The sequence below is a fragment of the Leuciscus leuciscus genome (assembly GCF_965113295.1).
Source record: "Leuciscus leuciscus genome assembly, chromosome: 2".
NCBI lineage: Eukaryota > Metazoa > Chordata > Actinopteri > Cypriniformes > Leuciscidae > Leuciscus > Leuciscus leuciscus.
Window position 1 is genome coordinate 58207897 of NC_138726.1, and position 21067 is coordinate 58228963.

Genomic DNA, 21067 nt, shown 5'->3' on the forward strand with positions numbered 1-21067 from the left:
AGTGCAACAATTAAGAGGGTATCAATAGAAGCTGTATGCAGACTGATTACAGTTTGATGAAGTAAAGAACAAAACATACTGAGACCGATCAATAGTCGATCCAACAGTGTGGAGGCCAACAAAGATTTTATATAAAAACTATAATTGCATAAAGGGTTGACAAACTTTGAATCAGCACTGTAGCATAACACAGTCTGATGTCCTAGCTACTCAATACCACAGCATTTCAGTGACTTTTTTCAGACATATCTTTGGGTGACATTTATGAGGTGCAACAAGGCATCTTGGAAAGGTGTATAGTCATTGTTTACCACATGATTAAAAAGAAGAGAGATGTCAGGGTAGGTGTCTGCAAAGTCTTGTTCTGCACGACATCTATCCTCCTCAGATGAAAATGGGTCAGTTCCAAAAACAGACTCCCAAGTCAGCGAGGATCCCAAATCTTGCTCATACATGTTTGCCACAACAGAGGCATTGGGCAGCAGCTCTTCAGAGATTTTAGCTGGACAGCCACCTGCTGCGAGTTCATTGGGTATCCCACGGCCTAAAACAAGGAAACAAATAACTAAAAAAGCAATGCCATTTATGCTGTATGTGGTTGGAGTCTGGAAAAATAACTGCTTCAAAGTGTTCCACATACACAGTATAGCATACCTGGGATCCTGTGTGCATTCCACGATTGCTCCACTCTGCCTAGTCCAATTTGACTTAATTGACATGTCAGGTTTGAAATGCAGAATTTAGTCAAATTGTCCTCCATGTTGAGGACTTCTTGGTCCAGCAGGTGTACCAGGGCGTGTTTCAATGGGTAATTCACGCGATTGTTCACCTCGGGCCAAATCCTTTCCACTCGAAGATTCTGTTGGAACACAAACATGATTTTAGATGGTATGAAAATGTAATAGGTTAAAGATTAGTTTGGGAAATTAATTCTTATTCTCTATTAATTTTAAATGCTTTCACTCCTTATTTGTTAGAAGAATAAATGACCAGAGTCTTTCTTTCTTTACTATGTTTGATTATATTAGTTGTACTGTTTGTCCGTATTACAAAAACCTCACCCTTTTTGATGTTGTTTGAAGGTATGGTGGCCTGCTAGGGTTGTGTCTATGTCTTGACAGCATCTCTTGCATGTACAAGCACATGTAAAACTCCTTGCCATGGTCAACCCTGACTTGGTCCCACATCCCATGGTTAACCACTGCAGATCTGGGATAAAATAATGTGTACATGTGCAAAGGGCTGCACTGAACTTAACTTATCCAATAATGAAAATTACATTCAATGAAAAGAGAATATACATTGAACAGAAACTATTATGACAATAACATTGGTTCTGAATGTATTCACCTGTAAACTTCCTCATAAATCACAAGGTTGTTTTTCACTGGCATGGTGGCATTGGCAACAATTTTGCTGCTGTAGCCATCAACTGCCACGACATGTGTCACACCAAACATAACAAGCTTCTCGTTTTGGTCCAGGTGAATTTTATGGCCCATATATTCAGCATTATACGGGATGGGATTTAGATTACGAGCACCCTGAAGAAATTTTGTTACAACAAATAAATTATTATATGCATGGGCTGGTTATATTATTCTAGTTGTTTTAAGTTCAACTCCTAAATATATTTAAGCTTTTCTAAAGATGATCTACACCAATCAGCCATAACATTATGACCACTGACAGGTAAAGTGAATAACACGGATTATCTTGTTATCATGGCACCTGTCAGTGACCGGGCTATATTAGGCAGCAAGTAAACATCATGTCCTCATAGCTGATATGTTAGAAGCCGGAAAAATGGGTGCCGAAATGTTTCTCAGTGTTTGTGAATTATACCTATATTTAAAAAAGACCTGGACTTAATTTCGTGTTAAAATGCATTGCAGTTCGTTCGTTGGCCAAAAGAAATGGCCCCCTGACTGAGCCTGGGTTCTCCCAAGGTTTTTTCTCCATTCTATCACTGATGGAGTTTTTTCCGCCTTTCTTCACCTTTGTGTCCATTAGTTTTTGGCTTGCTTAGTTGGGGACATTTCATTTTATATTTATAAATATTATTACAACATTATTTTCTTGTTATCTCTGTAAAGCTGCTTTGAAACAATCTGTATTGTAAAAAGCGCTATATAAATAAAGGTGACTTGATATTGTAATGCGCGTTCTTGAGATTGTAATGGGGTATAATATCACAGATTTTTATTTTGTAATGCGTTATATAACTGCGTTACAGCAAAAAGCAATAAATTAGGCCTACTGTATTTGCGTTACTTTTGTAACGCGTTATTCCCAACACTGGCAGGTGGTCATTATGTCATGGTTGATCGGTGTTATTACTATTATTAATATTATTATTACTATTATTATTAGACCACATAACAATATCCTGTAGGCCTACTTGATTCTTAGCATATGACTTAGCCTACCTGGCGTCGGAATTCGTGGTATGGCTGACAAATCTCTCTGAGGATTTTCCCAACTCGACATTCTCCTGCACGGACTCCCATTGAAGACAGATAGCCAGTCATGAACTTGCGGCCATAAGACGGGCCTGTCTGTTCAGAAAAATACAGCTATTAGCTACAACATTTGATAGACGGGCAGGATATAAAATGTGAAAACCTAAATAAAAATCTTACTTCATATATTGATCCAACCACAGCCCTCTCCAGTTCTGTGTCCGATACATGTCTTTTTCGCTTAAGGTTATGCTGAACACAGAATCTTCTCACACTCATTTCAGAACATCGCTGGATACCCATCTTCTGCAGCGTAGTGGAAATCTCTTTATGTGTCTTGACAGTTTCAAATAAGTCTTTAATTAAATCAGCATATGATTCCAGTGCGGCCATGGTGTCGATACGAAATGACTCAAAAAATACTGAGTCAATCACTGCAAGATTGAGGTTTTTCAGGCTTCTTTTAACTCTGCAAAATTGCGGCAAACTTCCAAGTGCAACACACACACACACACACGAAGATAACTTCCGGTTCACGCAAATGGAACAAATTAAATATCAAAATCAAAATCGGTCGTGCCCCCTTTATTTCATTTCCTATTTTTGATCTGAGCATTAAATCAAAAGTACGAAAAATGACCCGTTATTTGTTTTTTGGTATCACATTTATAAACGAATAACGAAATAACAAACCGTTTTTTCATTTTCCGATTTTGGAATCTCAATTGAATATGAAAAGAACGAATGATACACGGATTAGTGAGAAATCACTATTTTTGTTATTAGAATTGTTCAAAATAAAGAGAATGTTGTTCAAATGTTCAAATGTTGTGCTGAAATCGTTTTTTTTTTCTTGTGTGGTTTGAAGGGCAGAACAGTTCTGAATTGATATACATGTATGTAGTAGGCCTATGTAGTGTTTACTCCTTATGTCAAGTGGTTGGGTGCCAGGTGTCCATTTGGAGTCTCCAAATTGCCTTTTGGAAAGGACGCCAATACTTTTCTTGAATAAAAGCTTACAGAAACTACATTTTTGGGAGTATCATCCTCAAATTTGAATCAAAACATGGTCAGACATCCAATTTTATCTTTATGGTGTTTTCAGGCCTTTAACATAAAAGTCTGATACATTTTTCCCTAAGTGAAGTTCATTCAAAGAAATCGTGAGTCACTTTCATGTAAATTTTACCTTGTTTTACTCTGTTCCTATGCTACTTTGAGTTATAATGACTCTTGGGTAACAAAGTTTCAAGTGTCTAGTTTAAAAAAAAGACCAGAGTTATGAATGTGGACCATAGGGTTTAAGAGCTACAGACATTTGTATTTGGGTATGTCATTTTCAGAAAATTCTCAAAAATAGGGGTGCTCACGACTCACAATCATTCAGACAATATTAACATCTGAAAGTCTAATTGTGTTTGAAGAATGAACATGTTCTTACTTTAGAGGTCGTGTGTTTCTGTCCTGAGTCTGATGTTTCTGTCTGCAGATTTAAACTACGTGATTATTATATCTGCTCTCATCCCTCATTCAGCTCATCACATCATTTGTTACTCTTAAACTAATTTTCATATTCTAATTCTTCCTTAGTTGTAAATTTGTCCACCTCTTTTCCTTTATTTGCATATTGTCAGTCAATATAACATGGACCTTAATCAGAAAATATATACATATTTACATTCATATTTTTTTTTTTTTTTAACATTCACAACTAAGCAGCTGCTTTAATGTTATTGCTGGACTGTATAACTTGTGTTACATCCCTGTTCAATTTATTGTGTGTTTGTGTTTCTCTGTTTTTTGGTCACTTTTTATCTGTTTGTGTGTGAACTGAACAACCCACTAATGATCTGATTGATGAGGGTTGAGTTCATTAGTGAAGACTGGTGATACTGGTTACTGAGAGCCTTTAAAAAACCCTGTTTGAGACTCCAGTCAAAGAGAAAGAAGCGTGTGTGAGATGAAGGAGTGAGTTTGACTATTGAGAGAGTTTGTGTTGAGAAGAGGGTTTGAAAACTATTTTTGCTCTTATATTTCTTCTTGTTCCTCTTCTGAGAGCCGAGATCGCTGGTGTTGAGGAGGAGACATGACAGACATTCACAACAGAGACGAGATAAAGACATTAAAGTGCTCATATCATGCTTTCATTCCCCTGAAGTCCATTTCTAATGTTAGTAAAGGTTGTTGGACTCTCATTATCTCACTGAAATAATATCATCATCTTCTGCTGCTGCTGTTTCAGAATAAACATGTCTTTATTTCCTCTGTCTAAATACTTGATTGTGATTGGCTGGAATGCGGACATTAAACCTTTTTTAGAATTTTCTTTATTTTCATACTTTTCATACCCAAGTTGGTTTACTGTTTCTTTGTTTGTTAATAAAACATGAACACATTTGAATGGAAACACATTCTCATCACTCATTTGTTTATGTCCACATTTAGACGTTCAGTATGGACAATATTTACATCTCTGAAGTGAAACAAAAGGAGAAACAGTGTGTTATTGTTCTAGTCATTACGTTTAATTCAGTCTTATTCATCTGTTAGTTTTATTGAAACAACAGGAAAGTCACACTATAATTCTGTCCTAATTCAGAGCTGAATCCTTCTAAGTTCACAAAGGTCTAAGTGAATGTTGTTAAATGAGACTCTCTAACATTTCCTGTTTACATCACCAGCTGTTCCCGCCCACCGCTCATGTCGCCTAGCAACTGTGACAGATGCCATCAGGACACAGCAGAGATGTTTCTGACAGACTTTTAAATACAAAAATGGAGCCATGTTTAGTTTTTTAGAAGCCATCTGGCATATTTCAGGCTGAGACAAGACCATAGACAGTTAAAATCACGGCCTTTCAGGCCTTTCCTATCTGAACACGCAACACAACTTCTCGTCCAGGCCCTCGACATATCTAGGCTTGATTAGGGCAATGCTCTTCTGGCTGGACTTCCATCATGTGCAACTAAACCTCTTCAAATGATTCAGAATGCTGCAGCTCGTCTTGTCTTCAACGAGCCCAAGAGGGCCCACGTCACTCCTCTGTTCATCTCTCTGCATTGGCTACCTCTCGCTGCTCGCATCAAGTTCAAGGCACTGACGCTTGCTTACAGATCTATCACAGGCTCAGCTCCCTCCTACTTTCACTCGCTCCTATGAGTCTACATCCCTACCAGACACCTACGATCGGTCAACGAGCGACGTCTCGTGGTTCCATCACAGAAAGCCACAAAATCACTTTCCAGAACATTCTCATTCACGGTTCCATGCTGGTGGAATGCTCTCCCCACCCTCAAAAATGTTAAGCAGGCCATAGCAATGCCACATGTCAGCCAAGAGCAAAAAAATATAACCAGAACTGGGCCTTATCTTAGCCACAAAATCTGTGTATATTAAAAATGGAGTAATTTCAGCTTTAATAAGCATGTTAACAAGCAGAATCACCGAAAAACAAGAGAACTGAAAAAGAGACGAGCAGAAACACAAGAACTACAACTGACTTCCAGCCACAGCCTTAAATGAAATCAACTGAAGATAAAAGAAGATATTAAGATCTCAGCAGAGGAGGATTAAACAACTCCACTAACAGCATTACCAGCTTCACTTATTACTAACCAGACTGACTTTATTTCTGTCAGACGTCTACAAAATATTTTATTAAAAATTAACAGGGGTTTAACTCTAATGTGTTTCATTTGCAGTCACCATAACAGTGATTAGTGTTTCCATTAATTGGGCTCTTACACTTATTACATATTTTGTCTTTTTTGTCAAACGCATTTGCAGCAGCAAAGAAAGCTAAAGTGAAATGAGATCAGTTGATGATGATTACCTGTTGATATAATCATCATGAAATAGACTGATTCACTGATGTCTTTTGAATCTAACAATTGTGTTGTACCATTAATATATTCACATCACAAACCTTGTGTTACTGCAGCATGAGATCCAGCAATATTATAACAATCAGTTCAAATATTTTAACAAACATGAGAATGAAAAGTCAATCTACGATGACACACACAGACATAAACAAATAAGCACATGAATCTCGACAATGGTAGGATACGAGGGATCGCTGCAAGCAAAGAAAATGAGGATGGAGGAATCGAAGAAAAGCTTATTTGTATATTGGAATTTTCTTGATCACTCTTCACTGCGTCATCAGCAGCGCTCAAAGGATCTGCCCTTACGTAATTGAAGTTTGGTTATTTAAGAAATTCATATTTAACTAGATGTACCGCATCGCGGTACAAAATATGACCGCCGCTCAGGCCTGCACTGGCTTTCCACAAAAATAAATGACGTGGAGTAATTTGGCTGTATTGCGTGTTTATGTATATACCTAAAAAAAGTAATAGTATGTGCATGTCTGTCTGTGTGTGTGTGTGTGTGTGTGTGTGTGTGTGTGTGTGTGTGTGTGTGTGTGTGTGTGTTGTGTATGTGTGTGTCTGTGTCTGTGTCTGTGTCTGTGTGTGTGTGTGTGTGTGTGTGTGTGTGTGTGTGTGTGTGTGTGTCTGTGCGTGTATGTATGTGTGCGTACATGTGTGCGCGTGTGTGTTTGTGTGTGTGTGTCTGTGCATGTGGATTTGTATGTGTGTGTATGGGTGTGTGTCTGTGCGTGTGGATGTCAGTGTGTGTGCATGCTTGCGTTTGTTTGTATTCCTGCATGTGTGTGTGTGACAGTATCATCCTAAACCAGCAACCCTTCGCTCAACAGCACCATCTACAGGCCGATGAGTGTACAGTCACTAAATGTGCACATAAATGAATTTATTTTATACCCCCCCATGGATGAAATTCTACAAAACTTAGCAGAGGATACCCCCAGAGGATGTCAAGTTAATCATACACATGAAATATGGTGCAGTTCTGAACATCTCCACTGAAGATAGGGGCGATTAAAGCAGAATAATATTGCATTTTCATTTTTTATGGGAGGGGCGCAAATCACAAATGAGTGATTATGGGCTAGGTTGATGTGGGCCCTTAAGAGCAACATACCATAAAATTTCTTCATCCTCGGTGCCACGGTTCAGGTAGTTATTTAGGAAAAACTGCATTTTTTTGGGTTTGGGGGGGCCCAGCGCGGGGGGGGGGGGGAGTGGCCCCCGGGGACCAAACGAAATTTTTCCGTAGAAGTCTAGTGGGGCTACATGCCCACCAAATTTCATGTTCCCCGGTGTTTCGGTGTCCCTGGTATCGTTGACGAAAAATTTACGGGGGCCCCAGCGCGGGGGGGGGAAGTGGCCCCCGGGGACCAAATGAAATTTTTCCGTAAAAGTCTAGTAGACCAACATACCACAAAAATTTCTTCATCCTCGGTGCCACGGTTCAGGTAGTTATTTAGGAAAAACTGCATTTTTTGGGGTTTGGGGGGGCCCAGCGCGGGGGGGGGAGTGGCCCCCGGGGACCAAATGAAATTTTTCCTTAGAAGTCTAGTGGGGCTACATGCCCACCAAATTTCATGTTCCCCGGTGTTTCGGTGTCCCTGGTATCGTTGACGAAAAATTTACGGGGGCCCCAGCGCGGGGGGGGAAGTGGCCCCCGCGGACCAAACGAAATTTTTCCGTAAAAGTCTAGTAGACCAACATACCATAAAAATGTCTTCATCCTCGGTGCCACGGTTCAGGTAGTTATTTAGGAAAAACTGCATTTTTTTGGGTTTGGGGGGGCCCAGCGCGGGGGGGGAGTGGCCCCCGGGGACCAAACGAAATTTTTCCTTAGAAGTCTAGTGGGGCTACATGCCCACCAAATTTCATGTTCCCCGGTGTTTCGGTGTCCCTGGTATCGTTGACGAAAAATTTAAGGGGGCCCCAGCGCGGGGGGGGAAGTGGCCCCCGGGGACCAAACGAAATTTTTCCGTAAAAGTCTAGTAGACCAACATACCATAAAAATTTCTTCATCCTCGGTGCCACGGTTCAGGTAGTTATTTAGGAAAAACTGCATTTTTGGGGGTTTGGGGGGGCCCAGCGCGGGGGGGGAGTGGCCCCCGGGGACCAAACGAAATTTTTCCTTAGAAGTCTAGTGGGGCTACATGCCCACCAAATTTCATGTTCCCCGGTGCTTCGGTGTCCCTGGTATCGTTGACGAAAAATTCAGTAAGGTGAAAAAAAAAAAAAAAAAAAAAACCTTTGACAATCCCTATATGACCGCTTTCGCTAGCTACGCTAGCGGCGGTCATAATAATAAAGCAAGGTCCCCTTTTGAAATATGTGTGGTTTATTTAAACTGCAAAGGTAAAGTATAAATTAAAATGATTGTGACCGACGTGAAGGGTAAGGATAATTTATATGTGCGTCCCGTTTAGCAAATAAAACACTTCCGCATAGGAGACGCCTGTGCATTCTCACTCCTCGCTCCTCGACTCCTCACTCCTCGGTCCCAACTCCTCGCTCCTCGACTCCTCAACTCATCACTCCTCACTCCTCACTCCTCCACTCCTCACTCCTCGATCCTCACTCCTCACTCCTCACTCCTCACTCCTCGATCCTCACTCCTCACTCCTCACTCCTCTTTCCTCGATCCTCGATCCTCGATCCTCGATTCTCAATCCTCACCCCTCACTCCTCGATCCTCACTCCTCACTCCTCGGTCCTCACTCCTCACTCCTCGCTCCTCGACTCCTCAACTCCTCACTCCTCACTCCTCACTCCTCCACTCCTCACTCCTCGCTCCTCGACTCATCACTCCTCACTCCTCACTCCTCACTCCTCGCTCCTCGACTCCTCACTCCTCACTCCTCCACTCCTCACTCCTCACTCCTCACTCCTCGGTCCTCACTCCTCGCTCCTCCACTCCTCAACTCCTCAACTCATCACTCCTCGATCCTCGATCCTCACTCCTCACTCCTCGCTCCTCGACTCATCACTCATCACTCATCACTCCTCACTCCTCGCTCCTCACTCCTCACTCCTCGCCCCTCGCTCCTCCACTCCTCACTCCTCACTCCTCGCTCCTCGCTCCTCCACTCCTCATTCATCACTCCTTGCTCCTCACTCCTCACTCCACGCTCCTCGCTCCTCGACTCCTCACATCACTCCTCACTCCTCACTCCTCGACTCCTCGATCCTCACTCCTCAATTCCTCGATCCTTGACTCCTCACTCCTCGATCCTCACTCCTCACTCCTCACTCCTCGATCCTCACTCCTCATTCCTCGATCCTCACTCCTCACTCCTCGATCCTCACTCCTCGATCCTCACTCCTCGATCCTCGATTCTCAATCCTCACCCCTCGATCCTCAATCCTCACTCCTCAATCCTCACTCCTCGATCCTCACTCCTCATTCCTCGATCCTCACTCCTCGATCCTCGACTCCTCACTCCTCGATCCTGACTCCTCACTCCTCGACTCCTCGCAGTGCAATTAGAAAATTGAGATATCCTTTAAGATGGCTGAGCTCGATCGGTTTCCAGATCATAGGATGAATGAATGAGGCATTCATATAGCACTTTCATATCTACTACTGTACACCCAAAGCACTGTACAATCATATCAGGGAATCTTGGATGGAGGATGGAGGAAGGAGGAGCAAGGAAATGAGGAGGGATATTGAGAAGCACCCATTGTGTTGAGAGGAGGGTTTGAAAACTTTTTTCCTCTTCTGAGAGCCGAGATCGCTGGTGTTGAGGAGGAGACACGACAGACATTCACAAAAGAGACAAGATAAAGACATTAAAGCTTTCTTTCCCCTGAAGTCCATTTCTAATGTTAGTAAAGGTTGTTGGACTCTCATTATCCCACTGAAATAATATCATCATCTTCTGCTGCTGCTGTTTCAGAATAAACGTGTCTTTATTTCCTCCGTCTAAATACTTGATTGTGAATGGCTGGAATGTGGACATTAAAACATTGTTGATTTTTTTTTAATTTGTCTCTTTGTGAAAATGTCATACTCCTTCTGTGTACTGTTTCTTTGTTTGTTTATAAAACATGAACACATTTACATGTTAAAACATCCTCATCACTCATTTGTTTATGTCTACATTCAGATGTTCAGGATGGACAATATTTACATCTCGTGAAAGAGGAGAAACAGTGAGATTCATATGTTAGTTTTACTGCAACAAGAGGAAAGTTACACTATAATTGAGCCCTAATTCAGAGCTGAATCCTTCGAAGTCCAGTTAGGTCGAAGTGAATATTGTTAAAAGAGACGCTCTAAAATATGGAGGATTTCCTGTTTACATCACCAGCTGTTCCCGCCCACCACTCCTGTCGCCTAGCAACTGTTACAGATGCGTTTCTGACAGACTTTTAAATACAAAAAATGGAGCCAGAAATATTTTTTTTATATAAGCCACCCGCCATATCTCAGGCTGAGACAAGACCATAGACAGTTAAAATAAGTATTGTGTATTTCTCATGTTATTTAACTGATATTTCATTTCATATTTGAAATAAGCAGGGTAGGGTTGTGTAACCCTCCCCAGCCGGGTACACTCGTATAATACTATTAAAGGAGCCCTGGTATCTCATCAGTAGTAAAGGGTAATGTCTGGTCCTTCCCCTGAAGAATGGATAGTTAGCTACAAGAATACTACAAGAATAATTTGTTATATAGCAAGAATCTTGAATGGTTCAGGAAAGCCTACAATACAATTCAATGTTACCACATTTAAATAGTGCAACACTTTAAGTGACCCAAAACTCTCCAAAACTTAAAATAATCAGAACCCCCTTGCTTTTTTTTATTTTACCTCAAATACAAGTGAATTACTCTTATTAATATCAATTAATAATTATTTGAACATATATGACTCATAAATTTACTCATTCGAAACAAAGTAACAAAAATGTTCCTTATATAATCAAATGGCTCTTAAACTGATTCGTTTCCTTAAACCGAGTCTTTGATAATCAGTTCACTCATTACAAATCTTGTTCACGTTTGTCAAAACAGATATTAAAATCTCCATACCTCAATAATAAAAGTGAGAACCCCCAACCTTAGTCTCTAAACCAGTACATTTGAAATTGCCATGAACCGTTGGTGCACTTTTCCTCCAAACGATTTGATATTCAACAGAGCTCAGTCCAACTGTACTCACTCATCTGCATATGCATGTGTTATGCGCCTACAGTACATGGGCACAGCACCATGGGGGCGCCAAAGTGATGGTAAAAAAAAAAACAATTAAGTAAAAAATATTTTGGGGGGTATTTTCTATAAGTAGCTGCTGTTGTGCGTTTCTAAATTATTTCTGCATTTCCTCAATGTTATATAACATTTTAGAGGACTAACAGGCTAGAGTAGGCACCGGCGCCCTCATAAGATTCCATCATAGAATTTTGACATAGTGTGTGGAGGTAATATCACGAGAGGGCGCGGGCGCCGTGAGTAGTGAGTTGTTGTCGAAAAAGATGGATAAAGCAAAAAAGCTGTCGAGGGCTAAAAATAGAAAAGAAAGAGGGAAAAGGATATGGCATGTCAATGGATGCGACAGCAGCTAAATAAGTGCATGGTGAAAGGCAACGGGTAGGATTTAAAGTGTGACGTCTGTGTGTGCTTGGAGGCTTGCAAACATTCATGCACTGTAAAAAATTTCTAACCTCTCCAAGTCAAAATTTTCTAGTGACTGGTCACATCTAAATTTTTAAATTGGCCCAAGTGCAATTCTTGTTGCAATAGTCTGTTAACATTGGCTCAATGAGAAATTATACGTCAGACTAATTGAAAAATTTAGATGTTATCAGTCACTAGAAATTTTTGACTTGGGGATGTATTTTTTTTTTTTTTACAGTGTGTTAACAGACTAGCTAGCGTTTTCTAACACTGGGAATGTAGCAGCCAAATGGGGGTTTAAATTACGGCTAGCTTAGAATATGCAAAACTGAGGTTGCTGAGCTGAAAACTGGAAAATATCAGGTAGCATATACAATAAATGATCTGGAAAACAACTAATGCAATATCTCTGGTTTACCATGGAATCATGCATAGATTTGCTCCCAAACTTGGAGGCTTGCAAATATTAATGTAAACTGAGACTGGCTAGTGTTTGCTAACTTAATGCAAACTAAGGTTGCTGATATTTACATTTAGATTTTGGTTAAACCCTATGGTACCAATCCCATGCATGACATATCTCAATTTTATTAAGGTAAAATAACAACTGGTAAATATAAGGTAGCATGCACAATAAATGACTAGAAGCTGGAAAACAAAACATAATATATATGTGTGTGTGTGTGTGTGTGTGTGTGTGTGTGTGTGTGTGTGTGTGTGTGTGTGTGTGTGTGTGTGTGTGTGTGTGTGTGTGTGTGTGTGTGTGTGTGTGTGTGTGAGTGTGTGTGTGTGTGTGCATGTGCCATATCTGTCCTCTTAAAATCCAAAATGTGAATGTAATTTCAATAGCAGCACAACCTTACTGCATAATAGTTGTCATATCTGATGCCATCACTAGGCTGATTTAAGAAGTTAATTTAGGCTGCTATATTTAACAGTGAGGGTCCAACAGTGGTGGATCAGGAAAGACAGGGGAAGGCAACAGGTAGGCTAGGTCTAACATTAGGTGGAAGTGTAGGGGGAGCCACTTGATACCAACAGATTAATTTCTTAATATTATTAATATGAAATATTGGCTCGAGGTCATGGTGCAAAGGAACCTAGGTTGATTTTACTCCGAACCATCTTCGTGCGCAAACGCTGCCTGCAAAGTCACTGCCTAAGTTTTCGGACGCAGCCAACACTCACTTCCACCTTCTTGGACTTTGAAGGATTCAGCTCTGAATTGGGACAAAGTTATAGTGTGACTTTCCTGTTGCTGTAAAACTAAATGAATACGACTGAATGAAATATGACAAGAACAATAACACTCACTGTTTCTCCTGTTTCACGTCAGAGATGTAAATATTGTCCAGCCTGAACGTCTAAATGTGGACATACACAAATGAGTGATGAGGATGTGTTTACATGCAAATGTGTTCATGTTTCACCAGTATCACCAGTCTTCACTAATTAACTCAACCCTCATCAATCAGATCATCAGTTGATTGTTCAGTTCACACACAAACAGATAAAAAGTGACCAAAAACAGAGAAACACAAACACACACATAGGGGGCGGTTTCCCGGACCGAGATTAAGCCTAATCCTAGACTAAAATTGCCCTTTAAACCAGATTAACAGAAATCTGCTTTCTCAGTCAAGGCTTTAAATAGTCCTAGATTTAGTTTAGTCCAGAGTTTAATAAGCTGATTTCCTGGAGGAAGACTAGAGTTACTCCAGGACTAAATCGAGGCTTAAATTAAACCTACCAGGATGCAGGTTTAACTTCAGATTAACATTGTGTTTCAAAGTGGACACGTGTATTACTTGGATACACACACACACACACACACACACACACACACAATTTAATGTATGTGTGTGTATATATATATATCATTTGTATCAAGCTCGTAAATTTAAGTTCAGTAATTTCACCTAAATGGCAGTGAAAATTACTTATGAAATGTAATTTAAGTGAAATTACTGAAATTAAATATACAAGCTTGATAAAAATGATAATTCTAGAAGAAAATTTCAGATGGCACTTATAGAGGCTTTTGCATTTGAACTCTTCATATATATATATCAATCAATATATATATATAAGCAAATCCAAGGAAACAATGGAATCAGAAAAAGACTGCAATCAAAAAAAAATTACTAAACAAGAGAAAATTATTTTAAGCAAGCTAAATAAACTGCACACACCAGCTATGGAATAAAAGAAAATAAATGCTGGAAGTCTGTTTGTAATATATACACTACCGTTCAAAAGTTTGGGGTCAGTGAGAATTTTAATGTTTTTAAAAGAAGTCTCTTCTGCTCACCAAGGCTGCATTTATTTGATAAAAAAAAAGTAATAAAGTAATATTGTGAAATATTATTCCAATGTAAAACAGCTGTTTTCTATGTGAATATACAGTAAAATGTAATTTATTCCTGTGATCAAAGCTGAATTTTCAGCATCATTACTCCAGTCTTCAGTGTCACATGATCCTTCAGAAATCATTCTAATATGATGATTTGATGCTCAAGAAACATGCATTATTATTATCAATGTTGAAAACAGTTGTGTAAATTTTTTTTCTAAATTCTTTGATGAATAGAAAGTTCAAAAGAACAGCATTTATCTAAAGCTTTTGTAACATTAAACACGACCGTTCAAACGTTTGGGGTCAGTAAGAATTTTAATTTTATTTTTGGGGGAAAGAAATAAAATAAATCAATACTTTTATTCATCAAGGATGAGTTAAACTGATCAAAAGTTACAGTAAAGACATTTATAATGTTAGAAAATATTCTATTTTAAATAAATGCTGTTCTTTTGAACTTTCTATTTATTTATTTATTTATAATTTTGAAAATTTGTACACAACTGTTTTCAACATTGATAATAATAATGAATGTTTATTGATCATCAAATCATCATATTAGAATGATTTCTGAAGGATCATGTGACACTGAAGACTGGAGTAATGATGCTGAAAATTCAGCTTTGATCACAGGAATAAATTACAGTTTAAATATATATTAAAATAGAAAACAGTCATTTTAAATTGTCATAATATTTCACAATATTACTGGGGTTTTTTATTGTTTTTTTATCAAATAAATGCAGCCTTGGTGAGCAGAAGAGACTTCTTTTAAAAACATTAAAATTCTCACTGACCCCAAACTTTTGAACGGTAGTGTATATATTACAAACAGACTTCCAGCATTTATTTTCTTTTATTCCATAGCTGGTGTGTGCAGTTTATTTAGCTTGCTTGAAATAATTTTCTCTTGTTTAGTAATTTTTTTTTGATTGCAGTCTTTTTCTGATTCCATTGTTTCCTTGGATTTGCTTCTCAGTTCCATGCAATTTTAAGCTTTTCTTGGTTCATTCCATGTTTTACAGGCAACCTCTATCATGCTAATTCAGATTAGCACAGTTGGTTTTAAACTAATCTGGTTTATTTTAGTTCAGGACTCCATAGTCCAGGTGTAACTAATCCGTACTTAATCTGTGTTACAGAAAGCCATTTTTTAAGACACGATTAACTATTCTTGATTAAGGCCTACTCCTGGCTTAATTTAAACCCTGTCCGGGAAACCGCCCCATAGAGTTGAACAGGGATGTAACACGAGTTATACAGTCCAGCAATAACATTAGAGAAACTGTTTAGTTTTTAATGTTCAAATGTAAATTATGAATGTTCATATGTATATAATTTTCTGATAATGTCCATATAAACATAGACTGATACAGACCGACAGGCGTCAAGATGCAAATAAGGGGAAAGAGTTGCAGAAACACACAAATAAGGAGGAAGTAAAATATGAAATGGGGGATTTTAGAGAAATAAACAAATGATGTGATGAGCTGAATGAGGGATGAGAGCAGATATAATAATCACGTAGTTTAAATCTGCAGACAGAAACATCAGACTCAGGACAGAAACACACGACCTCTAAAGTAAGAACATGTTCATTCTTCAAACACAATTAGACTTTCTGATGTTAATATTGTCTTATTGATTATTTACAGTGGATTCATGCGGCTGTTCAGATACTCACTGAAATTGTCATATTTTACTCCAAAATAAATTAATAAGTTTTTCAATGTGTTTCTTCCTCAGAAATGGACCAAACTCTATATTTGATTCTTCTTCTCATTGGTGAGTGTGTTTGTTGTTTTATTTATGCTTTATAGTTTCATCAGGTTTGACCCTGTTATGAAAAGCATTAAATCAAACGCTCTCTTTCACAGCTCTCTGCTCCGTATCTGAATGTGTTCAGCGTCAGTATCACTTTATAAACGTGTTGAAGACCTGGACTGAAGCTCAGAGATTCTGCAGAGAGAATTACACAGATCTGGCCACCGTTGACAACATGAACGACATGAACGAGCTGAAGAAGAGTGTGAATGATGGAGGTGTTGGGGATATCTGGATTGGGTTGCAGAGGAAATGGCAGTGGTCTTCAGGTGAACCTGCGCTCTATCTGAACTGGGGACCTGGACAACCTGATGGCAGAGATGAGTGTGCTTTCATGAGAAATGGAGAATGGCATGATTGGCCATGTAGTTACAGCCTGACTTTCATCTGCAGTTCATCTAACAGTAAGTGCAGCTACAATCACAATAAACATTAATTTATAAAAAAGATGCAGAATATACTGTACAAAATTAATGTAATACTAAATGCTGCTATTTTTTAATGTGCTCATAAATATAGAGGAGACTGTGGATATTTTTCACATTTTCAATTTCTGGATAGAAAATAAACCGATAATGAACATGATGATCTTCTGTTGTTGATAACTCTGGGAATCTGACATTAGAGAACAGATTTATTTTATTTTTCAGCAACAATATATACTGTAAATTATAAATTATAAATACATTGTAATGAATTAATGAATACATATAATGTCAACATATAATAGACATACAATAACTTTACACATCTTGCATGATATATATGAATAAAACTCTTGTACCGAGAACACATTTTTAGTATGATATATGTACGAAAGTAAATATTATATAATCATTTGTTTTGATGATTGAATTAAAACAAAAACAAATTAAACATTTCAGACATGAATTTGTGATCATTAGCAACAAAGTATGTGATAAACAATCTGAACGCCTTGAGCTGCTGATTTAGGATCTCAACACTAACCCGTAAAAACCTCATTCTTAGATGAACTTTAAGGGAACTCACACGGACACATTGTCCATTAAAAATACACACACAAAAAAAACAGTAACATTATTATTAATATTGGAACAATAATCATTTGAATAGACTAAAATATAAGTCTACAATCCAATATATATATCTTTCTTTCTTTCTTTCTTTTTCTTTCTTTCTTTTTTTTACTGACACATTTCTAAGGACTAGTTAACAAACATTAATATGCAGTTTAACATCTTCATCTGTTTGATGAGTCTCTCATTCAGCTCTGTGTGTCTGAATCCAGTATTCCACAGAAACGTGTAAGGACACATAATGGAGAAATATAAAGTTGCAATAGAATTGTCATGAAAATTCACTAAATGGCACTTAATGTTATTGTCAAGTGATTCCTCAATATTTTGCACGGTTCTCAGTGTGCAGAACTCTGCCACTCTCCAATAGCCTACAATAATAATTAAACTGGACTTCACTCTTTGACCACACTTTTGCTCTCTTTCTTTTTTATTTTGAAAGTTTGATGCAGTCAATCAGTCAGGTGAAAAACTTTTAAACACAAATACAAACACCACTTTAAGAGCATACAAAGATACAAAACAGGATTTTGCAGTTTCCTCAAATAGTGCCCTATTTAAGGGTGTATGGGTGATTTCGTACACAGCCTGGGTCTCATTCATGAAACACGAGCAGAACGAATTTTTGTGTAAATCGTGTGTGAAGTGGTTCTGGTGTAAATTTTCGGATTCATTAAAATGTTCATATTTTCCAAATGTTAGTTGGTACGAAAGAAATCTACACCTGCTCCCAGCCACGCGTAAATAGTGCGTTTAACATCCGAACGTTTTGCTCATTTATAAGGCTGCATTTTAATTCACCTTAATCGGGTACATATTTACACAGCATTTTGAAAAAAATATTATATATAGTAATTACATACGGGTTTTCTTTTTACTTTTATTACGAGAGCCAGTAATAGCATCTGCAAACGGAACACAAGTCCGATTTTTTTATTTTATTTTTTTTTTATTTTTTATTCAAGCTGTTTATTCATTTTTAAGTCCGCAAGTCACAAGTGTTGCAGTCAAGCTTCATGTCGAACCCAGGTCGAACCATTTTCTTTTCACTTCTGGGATGAAACTCCATTAACTGCATCTGCCAAGCATTTTTACCTAAAGCATTTAGGTAAAAGCATTATTACCTAAAAGATCCTTTTTTTAGGACCTGATACGCCACTATGTACGCTTGAAAATAAAATGTGGCGTTTTGAATGAACTTCTGATAATAAAACTTCAATTTCTGCATCTGATAAATTTATCTTCTTCATTCGCTTTTGAGAAGACATGTGAAATCCTTCGTTTCGTGTCATAATATAATGCCCATATATAGATGTCAGTCGGTTTTAATGGGCGGGATTTATGGTAATTGAGAATGAGCGTGCACGCGTGTCCCATTTACGACTGATTGGAATTCATTAACCCACACACATTTCACTATCAAATCTGACGTTTACAAAGTATTTGTGAATCAGGAGAAGAATTTTCTGGAATGTCTCTTTACGCGCAAATCACTCACAAATGTACTCGTATATTTACGAATGTTTCATGAATGAGAGTGAGACCCCCTGTGTCTACCCTGCTTATGAGCAGATCAACTCCTCCTGGTGCAGTCTGGCTGGGCCAGCAGTTTGTCACAACAGTTATCAGCAAAATCAGTCTATGAATGACACATGTTTCTGATAGGGATGGAGAAATGAAGCCTCATGAAGCACTGAGAATTTCCCCTGATTGTTCCGGGAAAAGATTGGAAGCATCAAGAGTGTCGAAAACAGCGCCATCTTGTGGCAGGTCAAATTTATAGCAGCCATAAACCCTGTCCACATCGCCGTTGTTTTATCTATTAAGCAGAAATAAAAGCCTGACTACGCTAAATGTTCAGTTTTCTGATAATATAAATCACATATCAAAGTGTTGCAATAAATTAAATCTAACAATTATATTAATACTATTTATAAAAATACCAACAAAGTTGCTTGATGCAAGTAAATGGTTGTCTAATTACTTAATGGTTTCTATGATGTTTATATGGCAGAATATGTGATCATGTAACACAGGCTATAGGTCTATTTATAAAAAAATAAAAAATAAATAGTAAATGGACTTAAACTTTCAAAAGCCTGTAGAGTAGTGGTGTGGGTTCAAACATTCCGACACGCAAAGTGAAGCATTCACGAGACTGGACAGAAAGCGAGGCTTCATTTTTGGTTGATCACGTGTTTCGCTGAAAGCAATACGCGCTCCGGCACGGAGATTCATGAGATATTGCGCTGAAAACTCCATATGCGCTTTGAAGCTTCAGTGTCATGTGTAACATCACTAGTTTCTGATGACCACTGGTCCTCTTTACTTCCAAACCGTAAATCGGCATAAGAATAATGAAGAAGCTGATTCATGAATCTGTTTCCATTTGTTTTTCTTAAAGTGAACACAGGACTCGTCTTTGTCAATCAGACGAAGAACTGGAGAGACGCTCAGAGTTACTGCAGACAGAATCACACTGATCTGGTCAGTGTGAGGAACCAGAATGAGAATCAACAGATTCAGAAGTTCATCAATGATAGTCACATATCTAATGATGTCTGGATCGGTCTGTTCAGAGACTCATGGCAGTGGTCAGATCAGAGTAACTCCTCATTCAGAGACTGGGCTCCTACTCAACCTGATAATAGTGGAGGAAATGACAACTGTATAGTGCTCAGTCCAAATAACCAGAACACTCTGGGTCAATGGTATGACAGCTCTTGCGACGGCCCACTTCCTTTTGTGTGTCATGAAGGTGAGCAGATCCTCACAAACACACACAATCCATCCATCACCTCCAGATATCTTAAAGTTCACGCTACATGTCTGACATGACAGATTCCTCCACAGTGTTTGTTCTGCATGTTGTTTTTGATCAGTCTCTCTCTAGTTTTTGCTTGTGGTTTGTTTTGTGTCCAGATAAACTGATTCTGATCAAAGAGAATCTGACGTGGCCTGAAGCTCTGAGACACTGCAGACAGAATTATACGGATCTGGTCTCGGTTCATTCAGTCGAGATGCAGGAGGAGGTGATGAATGTGGTTAAACGTGCGTCTACTGAGGCGGTGTGGTTGGGTTTACACAACTACTGCCAAATGAACATGTGGCTCTGGTTGAGTGGAGAGATCGTGTGCTATCAGAACTGGGCTCCAGGGAACGGAACGACACCGGAAAACTGCAGCCTTACGAAGAGAAAAGGAGCAGTTCAGTCTGGAGGAGATCAGCGCTGGATCAGCCTTCCTGAGACTCACAAACTCAACTTCATCTGCAGCAGATCTTAGGAGTGAGAAGACGTCAATGTTTGTGTTCATTATTCATTAGTTTTCTTATTTACTTGCATTTGTTTAATTTGTTCTTTAGTAATTTCTGAGTGAATCTACTAATTGTGTTTTAAAAGTCTCTGTTTTATTTCTCTGTTAATTGTCATGATATAATGTGATCTTATCAAAGTTGTCTAACACCAATGATTATTATTCTTTAGATGTCTAAAATATTAACACAATATGTGTTTTAAGAATCTCTTTGCATATCCGGTGTGTTTATGTGTCTTTATGTTTTTCACTAATCTTATCTGTAGAAATGTGCACTGCATTGTTTATAATTTACTGATATGAAAATAAAATGATGTTGCTTGAAAAACAATATACAAGCACAAACAATATAAAGTCGCAATCCTGTGTTTGTTGGATTCATTTGTCCATATAAGGGACTTCCTGGAACTTCATAATTGTATGAGTCCGTTTTGTATTTTCTGGGAGAGATTACCCTCCGACTTTTGAATGAAACATACATTTTATTTAATTTAATTTTCAATTTCATTCAGAATTTAAAAAAAGTGTATATATATATATATATAT

At 38.3% G+C, this 21067-nt stretch overlaps 3 protein-coding genes across 3 annotated transcripts in view; 1 reads left to right on the plus strand and 2 right to left on the minus strand.

The window, feature by feature from the left end:
- The window catches only part of LOC309493254 (C-type mannose receptor 2-like), a 185800-nt gene extending 181873 nt beyond the window's left edge, over positions 1–3927 (minus strand). Inside the window, exon 1 of the mRNA XM_082162419.1 lies at positions 3904–3927. The gene's annotated coding sequence lies outside the window, so the exon portion shown is untranslated. The remainder of the gene's footprint in view (positions 1–3903) is intronic.
- LOC309483475 (uncharacterized protein) lies at positions 240–3239 on the minus strand (the record flags this gene model as incomplete). The annotated part of the gene is made up of 6 exons (XM_082149348.1): positions 2643–3239; positions 2430–2558; positions 1351–1544; positions 1062–1209; positions 655–859; positions 240–544 (listed from the first exon to the last, which is right to left on the minus strand). Exons 1-6 carry the CDS (start codon positions 2853–2855, stop codon positions 240–242), a joined length of 1194 nt encoding a protein of 397 aa, XP_082005474.1. The 5' UTR covers positions 2856–3239.
- A 12131-nt stretch (positions 3928–16058) lies between the features above and the next one.
- On the plus strand, positions 16059–20865 carry LOC309493256 (C-type mannose receptor 2-like). Its single transcript, XM_082162421.1, has 4 exons — positions 16059–16110; positions 16203–16553; positions 19612–19965; positions 20130–20865. The coding sequence occupies exons 1-4, from the start codon at positions 16074–16076 to the stop codon at positions 20489–20491; spliced, it is 1104 nt and encodes a 367-aa protein (XP_082018547.1). The 5' UTR covers positions 16059–16073; the 3' UTR covers positions 20492–20865.
- The last annotated feature ends 202 nt before the right edge of the window (positions 20866–21067 follow it).